The sequence below is a fragment of the Zosterops lateralis genome, assembly GCF_965231275.1.
Source record: "Zosterops lateralis genome assembly, chromosome: 3".
NCBI lineage: Eukaryota > Metazoa > Chordata > Aves > Passeriformes > Zosteropidae > Zosterops > Zosterops lateralis.
Window position 1 is genome coordinate 89,777,141 of NC_139764.1, and position 12,270 is coordinate 89,789,410.

General features: G+C 39.5%; 1 protein-coding gene across 2 annotated transcripts in view; it reads right to left on the reverse strand.

The window, feature by feature from the left end:
• Positions 1-9,081: 9,081 nt before the first annotated feature.
• Positions 9,082-12,270, reverse strand: part of TINAG (tubulointerstitial nephritis antigen) — a 38,182-nt gene continuing 34,993 nt past the window's right edge. For both annotated transcript variants that reach the window (XM_083856642.1, XM_083856643.1), the window contains exons 10-11: positions 11,005-11,050; positions 9,082-9,863 (exon numbers count right to left, since the gene is read on the reverse strand). In XM_083856642.1, the coding sequence (XP_083712768.1) occupies positions 9,747-9,863; positions 11,005-11,050 (163 nt within the window). In that variant the 3' untranslated portion in view covers positions 9,082-9,746. The remainder of the gene's footprint in view (positions 9,864-11,004; positions 11,051-12,270) is intronic.

Here is a 12,270-nt window from a genome sequence, read left to right on the forward strand (position 1 = left end):
GTTATTTCATACCATGGAACATCGTGTTCAGTTTATTGACTGAGGATAGTTATCAGGAGGTGCCCAATCACTGCTTGGGGACTAAATAGACATTGGCCAGTGGGTAGAGAGCAGTTGCATTCTGCATTGGTTCTCTTTATTGCTTTTTATTCTTCTCTCTCTTTTTGTTATCTCCCAGAGTAATTGTAAATTGACTTCATCACAGTTGTTGTTGTTGTCGTTATTATTTCAATAATTAAACTGTTCTTATCTCAACCCACGAGTTTTATCTTTTTCCGATTCTCCTCCCTGTCCCACCAGGGTGGGAGAGTGGGAGAGGCAAGGTGAGTGAATGGCTGCATGGTACCCTAATTTCTGTCTGGGTTTAAAACATCACACAGTGCTGATGTTTCCTTAGGAGCTGCATCATATTTCAAAGATATATACATATGGGAAGTTGGTACCTGCTGCTCTGATGAATGTAAAATGGGGAGATGAAGAATTTTTCTTCTTCTTTTTTTTTTTTTTTTTTTTTTCCAAAAAATAGACAAAGTTATTAACTTCCTTGATCAGATACTCACACAAATCTTTAAAGTATTCCCCTAGAGATAGCTGTCACATGTGAAGATGTACACAAACTTTAGAGGTTGTTACAGCTGCTTCTGATACAGAGCTTGTCCCCTCTGAATACAGGCAAATACTATTGCCTAGACTGTCACTGTCCTAAGGCACTGCTCTAAGGCAATATAACTAAGTCCTTTCAAAACAGCATGAGTACTGAGAAACATTAATCAAAAGTGTTTCAAGGGCTTGAAGAAAAAGATGTCAAAAAAAAAAAAAAAAAAAAAAAAAAAAAAAAAAAAAAAAATAAAGCAATGTTTTCTCCCAGTTCAGCTAGCTCTGAAATCCCATCATCTGTCTCACTGAAGTCTAGTCAGAGAATAATTTTTGTGCATGCTCAGTATGCTGACACTACTTCTGTGGATTTCTGCTTGCATTTCTGGAAGGGAAAAGAAGCTGATGAATAAATTATGGCACCATAAGTACCACCAGTACTTTCTATTTAAAAAGACATATGGAAAAGGAGTGTTTCTTGTCCTGTTTTTCAATACAAATTCACAGGTTTCATATCCAGAATTCTGCTCTGTTTAAGAAACAAACAATCTCAAGGCATTTTTTACTCCTCAGCAGGCCTTGCAAGTTGGAGGGAGGGTGTGATCCTCCCTCTCTGCTTAGTGCTGGTGAGGCTACACCTGGAGTATTCTGGCCAGTGCTGGGCTCCCCAACACAAGGAGAGATGGACATACTGGAGAGCCTTCAGCAAAGGCCCACAAAAGCAATGAAAGGACTAGAGCACCTCCTATGAGGAAGGGCTCAGACTGCTGCCTCCAGGCTGGAAATTGCACCATGGAAGTTGGTCATCTATGAAGTCTCCACATCCTATTTTTTTCCCTTCAGGGGATTTATTAGTGACTGCATAGACAACTAACAAGCTAAACAAAAGTATGAAGGCTGCAATGAGTCAAAAATCTCTCTAAAATAATTGGCTCTGTTATTACAGCACGTGTTGCAGGTGACCATAGTTTTCCCTGTTGGTTGGCAGGTTACAATTTATAATGGAAACAACTTGCTGCACATCAAATCTGTGAGCCAGAAGTTGGCATCTTGATCTCCATCTGAATTCCTACACAGCAGCATCTTAAAGCTTCTGTTCTGTGGTGGTACTAGTCATGGAGGGACACAAAGTATGTACAAAGTAGAGGCCAACTGCAGTTAAGTACAAAAATTGAATACGGGAGGTTTGTCCAGTAATTAATGTATTGTGATACCTGCCTTTTGAGAAGGCTCCTCTTGTTGCTCCAGTCTTACTTGAAAGTAATAGTTCTTGGCACAGCACTGTTTTTTGATGACTTTGGTAGTCTTTGGCCATGATCTGAAGAGCCCATAGTCTATACCACCACTCTGGGCATTAAACCTGAGGGTTTGTACAGGGCATACCATAGGGGCAAATTTCTCTATGAAGGTTTGGGGGTTATTTTTTACATCTCTAAGGAAGCAGGAGAAGAGAAAGCTTTTCAGAAGCTTGCTACCATTAGCTTTAGATTGGTATTATAGGCAGTGTGAGACAGAGTAATTGTGAATTGACTTCACTTTTCATTGCTATTTTGTGAGAAGAATGGTAAAAAAGAGTAAAAGCTATTCTGGGTGATAGTGGGAGTGAAGCATGAGAAAACAGGTATGGAAGGACAAGAATTTTTTCTAATAAGACATTGGTGTTGTTGGTATCAGGGCAGAAAGGAGAAAAAGTGGTAACATCTTCAGTTGATAATTTCAGTGGAAATAGAATATAGGGAACAAAGGCAGTCCTATACAAAATGTTCAGTACCACATTTTACAGAACATCATAAAATAGAACGTGATGACAAAACCAGCACTCAAGTTTCATGTGTTATCTTCTTAACCTAAAAAGGCCTTGCAAGGGCATCTTTAGATTTTCAAATGCATTTTTTGATGGAGAACAGATACTTGGCCACAAGCCTGAGCATTGGATCTGACTTTATTTTTGCAATTGTTAATAGGGGCCGATTTTGTCTAAAATAGTATCGTTCCTGACACTGGTAACAGGGAATACAGTAGTTCCCTTGTTGGCAGGGTGTGCTACCAGGCTTGTGCCCAGCATGGCTGCGGGACCTCCACAGGGATCAGTTCCTCGCCACCTGCGGTTCAGTGAAAGGAATCCGGCGCCCCCGCTGATGGTGCTCACTCCACCCCGAGGAGCTTGGGCTGTCCCGTTCGGGTCTTAGAGCTCGTCCCTCATCACGTTCCATCCTCCTGAGCTTCTCCCGCAGTGTTTGGTGCCAGGTGCTGCAGGACCTCTGTGGGGATCGGCTCCTTGACGTCTGCGGTTCGCTGAAAGAGACCCGGCGCCCTCGCTGACGGCGTTCGCTCCTCCCCGACGCTGGGATATCCTCTTCAGACCTTAGAGCTTGACCCACATTGTGATCCATCCTCCCTAGCTTCTCCTGTGGTGTTTGGTGCCAGGTGCTGGGGGACCACCCTGGGGTTTGGTTCCTTGTCCCCCGCAGTTCAGTGGAACAAAGGAGGTGGTCCCCCTGATGGTGTTCACTCCTCCCCAGAGAGGCACAGACATGCCCCAGGCCCTGCCAGTGTCCTTGTCCAGCAAATCTGCTCTGCACCTTCAGAAAACACACAAGTGGATGTCTGCGCCTGATGGAGGAGGCCAGGCACTGTGGCCCTTCAGGCCTGCCCTGTGGAACCAAAAGCCTTGTTGTCACAGGTGTCACAATGACTCCCTGGTGACAGGGGCTTTTAGGGACCACACCCAGAAGACACAAGCTCCAGCCTCAGGAACAAAAACTTCCCAGATCGCTCATCTCACACGACGCCCTGCGATTGAGCAGAACTCTGTTGCCATGTTTTTCATGGCATAAATTCACAGGTTTTACCTTTCACACTCAGTGCTATGCTCTTTTTTAGAAACAGACCATTCAAGGCCTTCCTTACTCCTCAGCTGACTTTTGCAGGAGCAGTTTTGGTGTGAAGCAGTAGTATTTCTGACACTAGTACTCTTTTTGGTAGCATGTGCTACCAGGCCCTGTGCCTGGCAGGGCTGTGGGGCCTGCACCAGGACTGCCTGCTTGTTGTCTGTCCTTTTTTTCTTCCTGATACTGGAGGGTGTGATGCTTTTGCAGAGTTTTCTCTGTGATAAAAAAAGCTAAAGTTCTTGCAGTTTGGCTACAAATTTATTGTTTTATAAAGGGTATTTTTAAAAAATTACAGGAAAGAGTTACACAGGCCTATCTTGTCAGTCAGTGTTCTCAGCAAAGCAAATTAATCTCTTCTGTAGAGATACCTTCATAGTCTTTAGACTAACTGAGCAGCATGCCTTTAGAAAGAAGTCTTCTTTCTCTTCCCTGAGATTTGTGCAGTTCTGAACACCCTGACTACCTGAATTACCCACCACTGTGATTTGAAGATCTCCTGCAGAAGAGGTCTAGACCCAAGGCTATGCTATGGAGAAAAAAAGTCTCTGTATTTATCCAAAGACACAGATCCTCACCTCCAGAGATGCATGCACGTGCTGCAACTATTTTCATGCCCTGTATCAGAAGTGTGATCCCAGTTTGTTTGATGGAACTGGTGAAAGAACTTTCCAAACCATGCTCGATCACCTACTGACAGTCCTGGTTAACTGGAGAAGTTCCAGTTTTCTGGTAATTAACAAATTTAATGCCCATCAACAAGAAGAGTTGGAAGAATGATATGGGGAACTACAGACCTTCCAGCCTGACTCTACTCTAGGCAAGGTAATGGAAAAGATGATCCTGAGTGTCACCCCACAGTGCAGGCAGGACAACCAGAGCATAAAGCACAGCCAACCTGATTTACAAAGGCAAGTCTTGCTTGACCAACCTGATCTTCTTCTGTGAAAAAGTGGCCCACTTAGATGAAGGAAAGGTCTAGAGAACACGTCTTATGAAGAGTGGCTGAGGGAGCTGGGATTTTTAAGTGTAGAGGAGGATCATGGGGGACCTCACTGCTCTTTACACTACCTGAAAGGAGATTGTTGTGAGGTGAGGGCTGGTCTCATCTAGTGTGTCTGCAGTGAGGACGAGGGGAATGGCTTTAAACTGAGATGGGGGAGATTTAGATATTTTTTTAAAAATTCACTGTTATGTTGCCCATAGAGGTGGTGGAGTCAACAACCCTGGAGGTGTTTAAGAAGCCTCTAGATCTTGCTCTGGGTGACATGGTTTAGTGATTTAGGGGTCACAGTGGTGGACTGGGTTTACCGTTGGACTTGATGGATTTAAAGGTCTCTTCCAGCCTTGATGGTTCTATGATCCTATGGTTCTATGAAAGAGTGGAACAGAATCAGACTGAAATCAAAGCTGCCATTTTGCCCATTTATATTCTTTCCCCTTCTACTATTAGCACTTGGGTGGTCTGTCTATCCAGTAAATTCAGTACACAGAAAATACATTAAATTTCCTGTTCTTCTGCTCTCCTGAAATAAATTCCATCAGCCTTTCCAATATACCATGGAAACTTACAGAAACCCAAGTTCCTAAGTATACACAGATGGCTTGCCTGCAACCTTATTTAAATATCATCTTCGGTGTCCCAAACGTTAGCATGTCAGTAATAACAAAGGTAACAAAAGAAATGCAACCATTAACAGGCAGCACATCATGAGAGACAGAGAAGCACCAGAACAGTGAATGAAAATCCACATTAAAAGTAGCCAATTAGTGAAATGCCATCTGTTCATCCAAACTTCATTCAGAGAGGGAAGGTTTTCTGTTTAATAGAACAATAAATTCTTCAGGACTTAGAAAAATGAGTGATTAGTTGTACTTTTTCCCCTCTGTCTTTTTTCATTGGATGAAAAATTATGCAGTTGTTTAGCTAGAAAATGTCATGGGGCAGACACCACCGTGGTGCTGTAGTATTCTTTTGTTTGTAGTAGTGTTGTATGAAATTTGGCAGGATCTATATTTGCTAGACATCAAAGATTGTTGGGGGATGTTTTTGGCTTGGTTTTTTTGTTTTGTTTTGTTTTGGGGTTTTTGTGTGGGTTTGTTTGTTTGTTTGTTGGGTTTTTGTTTTGTTTTTTAATTCTGGTCAATTCTTTCAGTGCAGTTGAGATAACCTCCTGTTACAATCCATTTTGATTTTAGTTAGTTTTCCAAGGAAATCAAAGTGAAAGAGGGATGAGTTTCACACCAGACTGGGTAGAGTGGAACTATTACAAGATGATGATTCCAGTTGAAGCATATTATTGCTTTAGACTTTGTCAAAGCTTGAACCAGACTTGCTGAAAAATCTGTAAGTATGGGCATATTTTTTTGCTTTAGACTGAGCTGAAGCCCAGCAAAATTTACTGAATTTTGTTTCCAAGACAAAAGTACAATTACTTTTTGCTTCCATATCTGTGGAAACCAGAAAGAATTATTAAACCACTTCTCCCCTCCCTCTTCTTCTACCTTTTTTTGCCTTTCTTCTGATGTCAAAATTTTCACAAACTTGAACAATTTGGGTACTATTGAGGTCACATTTTTAATATGCTTTTTCACATGTAGTGGATCCTGCTAGCTAGTAGTACACAGTGCTCTTAAAAAACTTCCTGTGTAGTTTCAAAAATTGGATGTGCAGTTTCTAAAACCTTGATTGTCCAGTTTTGCCATTTCCAAGTTTCTTGATGAAGAGAAGCCCTTTGGCTGGAGCACAAGTCTTACAAGGCTGAGGAAACTGGAGTTGTTTAGCCTGAAGAAAAGGAGGCTGGAGGGGCACTTTATCAAAAATTGGGGGGTTAGTCTGCTCTGCCAAGTGACAGGACAAGAGGAAATGGCCTCAGGTTGTCCCAGGGGAGCTTTAGATTGGATATTAGGAATAATTTCTAATATTGGATATTAGTAGTAATTTTTTTCACAGAAAGGGTTTTCAAGGCTTGGAAAGTCTGCCCAAAGAAGTAGTTGAGTCCCTATTCCTGGAAGTATTTCGATGAGCTGTAGATGTGCCACCTAAGGGTGCATGATAGGAATTTGGCAGTGCTAAGTTAATGGTTGAACTTGATGATCATAGAGGTCTTTTCCAATTCTGTGATTCTGAGTGAGAACAGTATTACAGCTACATGCAATAGCAATATTGCTGATGAATTTGGACCAACAGCTGAGTCCTTCACAGTATGACAGTACAGCACACTAGGGCTAAATATTTGTCTCCTACTCATATGTTTTCGAGAAATTTTTCTTTGATAACGCATTGGGCTATGTATCATGATTTGACAGACATAATGGACTCTACTTGTGTTTTTATGCTAATTTTACTGCAGTGAGAAATAAAAGATTATAGTCTCCAGCGTTTTTCAACAGAATTGCAGTTGTGCTTATATTAAGGCAGTAGTTTAAATTAATGGGTTCCTATCTATATGTTTGTGTGGCTGTCACTTGGAAGAGCTGAATGAAACATCCAGATAAGCCTGAAATATTTCATACAGAGCCTGAGGCAATCCACAGCTTCAAGAACCTCAAAAACTTTAAAGCACAGAGGATTTCAATGGTGAGCAGAGTCTGACCTCCTGCCTCAGGCTTTTTCCTCAGCTATCTTCTCCAGGAAAAGCTTTTCACAGTGCTGCTCCATGATAAAGATTTCCAGACAAAACAATAAATTGTTATAGATGAAGCAATAACATTCACTGTATTATGGTGTGTGTATTTGACAGCTAGACTTATAAAGAAAAGAGAAAATTTATTCCTTTCATTGCATTCATTCTGTCTCAAATATGCCCTAACTAAAAGTTATTTGAGTCAGAGGTGCTTGCTCTGCAGACCTCACTCACTGACCTCTGCCACCATCCCTGGTCTGGGGTGACTGCTGAGCAATATGGGACCAAGAAAATTTTAAGAGCTGGGAGTCTCCACATTGTCTAGAAATGAACATGAGGAATAGGGGCAAAGACACAAGTTCATATTTGAAACAGCTTCCAAATGGTAGATATAGCATTAAGAGCCCAAGTGCAAGTTCCCGTCACATCTCTAGTAAAACACTATGCTGAAAAGATTTACAAACATATCTCTCTCTTATTGTGATTTCTAGAAGTGTAGCTCCTTCTCTTCAGGATTGCTCTTAGTCTGGCAACTTTCCATGACCCTGCAACTACAGGAAAAGAGTTCTCTTCTTGTTCCCAGGACTTGTCCCTGTTCTAGATGCAAATTCCTTATATCCCTGGGAGTTCTCTTTCCTCTAGTTATAGGTTGTGTTCCTATAAAACATGTTGCACTAAGCTGCACATAAAGCTTTGCAGCTTTGAGTCCCAATGTTGGCTGCCAGCTTGAAGCTGTGAAGCCTCCCTAATTTCAGCATGCCCAGGGGAAGCTCTCCTTGAGGAATCTCTGGGCATCCAGGACAAAGCAAACATCCTAAATAAGAAGCGTAACATTGCAGACCAGGTCTTAGGAAGGTCTCATAAGGAAATCAGGAGCAGCAACAGCCACTGGCAAAAGTAAAAGCCGCAGCAGTGCAAACCAAATTGAAGTTGAAATAAATATTCCCCCCTAGAGTTTACTGAACATGTTATTACAGTGTCATTCACTCCAAAGTTAAATTATATTCTTCTGAAATCTTGACATTTATGGAATCAATATATACCAAGAGGTTGGGAAATAGGTGTGCAGATGATTCAGTACACTTTCCTCTCAAGTACCAGCTTAGTTCACTAAAACTAGAAAAGTTATTTCTCTCAGAGCTTTTAGAGCCTCTAAAATTTCTTGTGCTAAAATTTGCTACGAATTTCAAGTGATAAAGTTTTTTTGTGTCTAAATTCACTTTACTGTATGACACAAAAGGCCACAGTGCTGCAGTATAGTACTGACATTTTAACAATAGCTCCTTTAAGTGATGCAACATAAATTGTCACCCAACTTTAGTTTAAGAGAGGTTATTTCAGAGGCATGGGCATTTGTCATATGCCACCACCGTGAAAAATTCTTGAAGGAATTTGCTGATCACATGAGACCACAGGTTCTTATTCTAGAAAGAAAGAACATTTTTAAATACACTGAAGGTATACCTGCAAATTCTTTGTTCACTGATATTTCATGGCAGCTTTTTTCCCCCTGCTTATTTAATGTGCCATGTTTTCTTTCATAGATAATTTTATTCCAGTTGGTATTTGGCCTTTTGATTAATTGAAAGGGCTAGAAAGTATTTAATTTCTTCTTATGTCAGTAGTTTCAATACCGATATTTTAATTAGCAAATAAGCAAAACAGTCCTCAAACTTGTCAAGATTTGCAGCAATGCTTATAGGTGGGGATTTGGGTCAAAAAGCTGCTTCTTCAGACAGAAGCAGCTATGGAAGCATTAGGAGTTCTGGGTGCCTCATTTGCACCAGTGATCCTGATCAGCAACACCAGGAACTGTGCCTGGATTACAGATCTGTCAGTTAAGACAAACAACAGTATATATTTTCCATTTTTTTTCTCTGTTTGCAACAGACTTTTGGGTTTCCAGGTTAAACAGGGAGTGGAAGGCAAGCAGTTCAGGAACTAGTCTAGTCTAGACTGAATTGAGGAGAAAATACATTTTCTTCTTTATTTTATTTTAATTAAAGCATTATTAAAATTTTACAGTTTTGGTTGTTGTTACAGGAACAGGAATACACTCTTTCACTGCAACCTATTTTTGTATTACACTGAATGCATCAACTTTGTGGGATCTACTAGAAGAAAATTAATTTCCTGAATGAGATATTGATACATAGATGCAACTTATCTACTTAGTAGTAAGTAAGGTGGATAGGAAATACTCATCAGCTACAGGATCAGAACTACTTACATTTCTTTGAAATTTATTATCCAGTATGACCATGAGCTGTGTGAGCTGATTTTGTTTGGAAGAGCACATAATATTTCTGAAATAATTTCTGATCAGAGTATGTATTGTGAAGAGATTAATGCTAACTGCATGACTCCATTTTTTTCAGGCATTGTTCAATCAGGAGGGAACTTCCTACTCTGTGAGCCGTCAAGGTTTTCAGGAGTCCTGGTTATAACATGCTTTTAGTCTGAAGGGATACTTGTGCTAGATGAGATGCAAGAGTGCTGTGATGTCTGCAGTGTGCTCCAGGAAGACCTTATGAGGGCTAAGAGAAAGGCAACTTAGAGTGGAGACATTATTATTTCCCCATAAAGATTCAATATACAACAATGGAAAGAATAGATAGCAGAGTATGCTACAGATAAACTATGGCTGTCCCAAAGTAGCTAAAATCAGCTTCTCAATATCACACTCATTTTGTCCACGTAGAATCCTAAAATAACCATTTTCTCCCCAGGATTTTCCCCAGGAATTTGCAGCAATCTAAAAGTAAAAAGAACAAAACAAAATTATCAGTTTTAATTTTAAAATAGTATTTAAAAATGCAAGGTGCAAAATGCAAAATTTATCCTTTGTGTTAGTTTTCTTTTTAAGAAATAAAGTCTCTCAGATTGGGTGCACTGAGAATTAGCATGTGTTTTTATTTGATTTCTAATAATTTGTTCCTTTTTTTGGTTTGATCAAAATTTCAGTTCCAAAATCAGGGTTAGTAAAAACAGAACAGTATTTCTACAAGACAGTTTGATAAATTGAAGCAGAAATCATTAAATGAATATTCAACTCTGCTGGTAAAAGTGGTTATTGAAACAACAATGGTCAGAATTCCAATTACAACTAATCTGTTAAAGACACACCAAAAATATCTTAAAAAAAAAAAAAAAAGAAAAAAAAAAAAAGAAAAAAAAAAAGCTGACTTTTGAAATATTAAGTTTTATTCAGGTAGCTATTATCATATTGAGCAATTTGTTTCTGATGAAATCTCAGTAGTCTCAGTAGGTTTTGCCTTTGATACCAGTGAAACTACCTACCATAAGCCCTGCCATCAACTACGTAAACCAAAATACCTTCAGATGACTGCAGGAATACTGGAATGAGCTGTTAGTCATAATCCAAGGGATAAAATTTGACTTACTTTAAATGGCTTAAAGGAAATGTTCTTATTTTGATTGGTCTTAGCTTTGGGGACTTATTCTTACGGCTGGATAAAAATTGCCAAAACTGTTCAAACAGAAAATTTGTCTTTTCCAAATATTTTAACAAATACTACTGATTAATTTTACTGACTTTCATTTGCAGGCATCAAAAAGAACTGTCTCTTCATAGAAATTTTTAATGACATTTGAAAAATTTATGAGATTTGAAACAGATAAGGCAGTGTAGGAAAAAACACAGGTATAAGTGGAATGAAACAGGCTTTGAAATTGAGGTAGGTGATGCTATAGTTCGAGGGTCAGCATGATAAAAGTTGCCAGAGAGGGAATAGAATTATGCAGGACACTTTAAGGTGAAGGGAAAAAACAGATGCAGAGAGAGTGAATGAAAGTAAAGAAGTAGATTTTAGATTGTCTGTGTTGTTGAGATGTTTTTCTTCTGCTTCAAAACACTGTCCAAAATATTCACTTACCCAGAACTTCTGTTTCTGTCCATTTTTGTCACGTATTGCTCCCCACCTTTTAGAAAAGAATGGTACTTTGTTGAAACAAGGAATCAGAAAATAAAAGCATTAGTTGTCATAATTACCAGTATCAGAACAAAGCATGAGTAACAAACTCTGATGATTTGAGTGAGGCTACCTGCTGACTTGCTAACCACAAGTCAAAATTGCCATTACTGATTACAAAAACTTAACACAAGTCTAGTTTTAGTTTTTCATTGGAAAAACCTGTTTTCATTGACAGAATCTCTCTTCTGGAGAGCTTGCTTGTGAACTGAATTTTGTAGAAGTATTGGAACTAATGTGAGCATATTTCTTCAACTCATCTGAAATCCCTAGGAACATTTTTGTTAAAAGTCTCGTCCAGTACCTTTACAGAAATAGCTGGTGTGTTGGGACTGAAAATATTCCTAGTTTTTCTCAGATCAAATTGAACTGCTGACAGCTTAATCTGTTTTATTGCATAGTATGGGGCGGCTGATGTTTTTGTCATCTCTGAGGCCATGCTAACTTTTGTGGAAATATCTATGTAATTATACAAGAAATTTTCCCCATCTGCAAAGTAATAGGATTTTCATAGGGGTATAATTGCAGCTGAACTGCTTAGTACTTTGATTTTTAGGCCTCACTTTATACACAGGGCAGTTCCAACCCAACCACCTGGATGTATTTCAGTGAGCAAGAGTTGCACTGCACACCTTAAGTAATTAAGCACACATGGTTCTTCTGCTGGAGCTTAAAAAGCTCTATCTTGCTTTGAATTTATGCAACAAATGCTTGTCTAGTTACTATTCACAGGTCATGATGTTTGGGTGCCTATAAAAGGGCACAAATAAGCAGAAAACCAAAGATGTTAACATTTAGATGATTTTCCCCAGTGTAAAGCTAATCCTAGGATATATTGAATGCCATTGACAGAGTGTATACTGTTGGCTATCCCATCGACACCACATATTTGAGCTGTATTTGCAGTGCTCTGGTAATTTTCAAAGGCAATCAGCTAAAATACGATGAGAAATCCCACAGTGAATGGGGAAATGGGGATTTTTCTGTCACACTTTTATTTGAAGAGCAACAGTGGCATCAAGACTCCTTTGTTAACAGTGAACCATCATTTACATGGAATCCCTGCACTTTCAGCCAAAGGCAAAAAGAAAAGGAAGAGAAATTGGTGAGTAGCAGAGAGATGAAGTGTGGATTGTAGTTGCAAGCACAATTTGTAGCTATTGTAGCTAC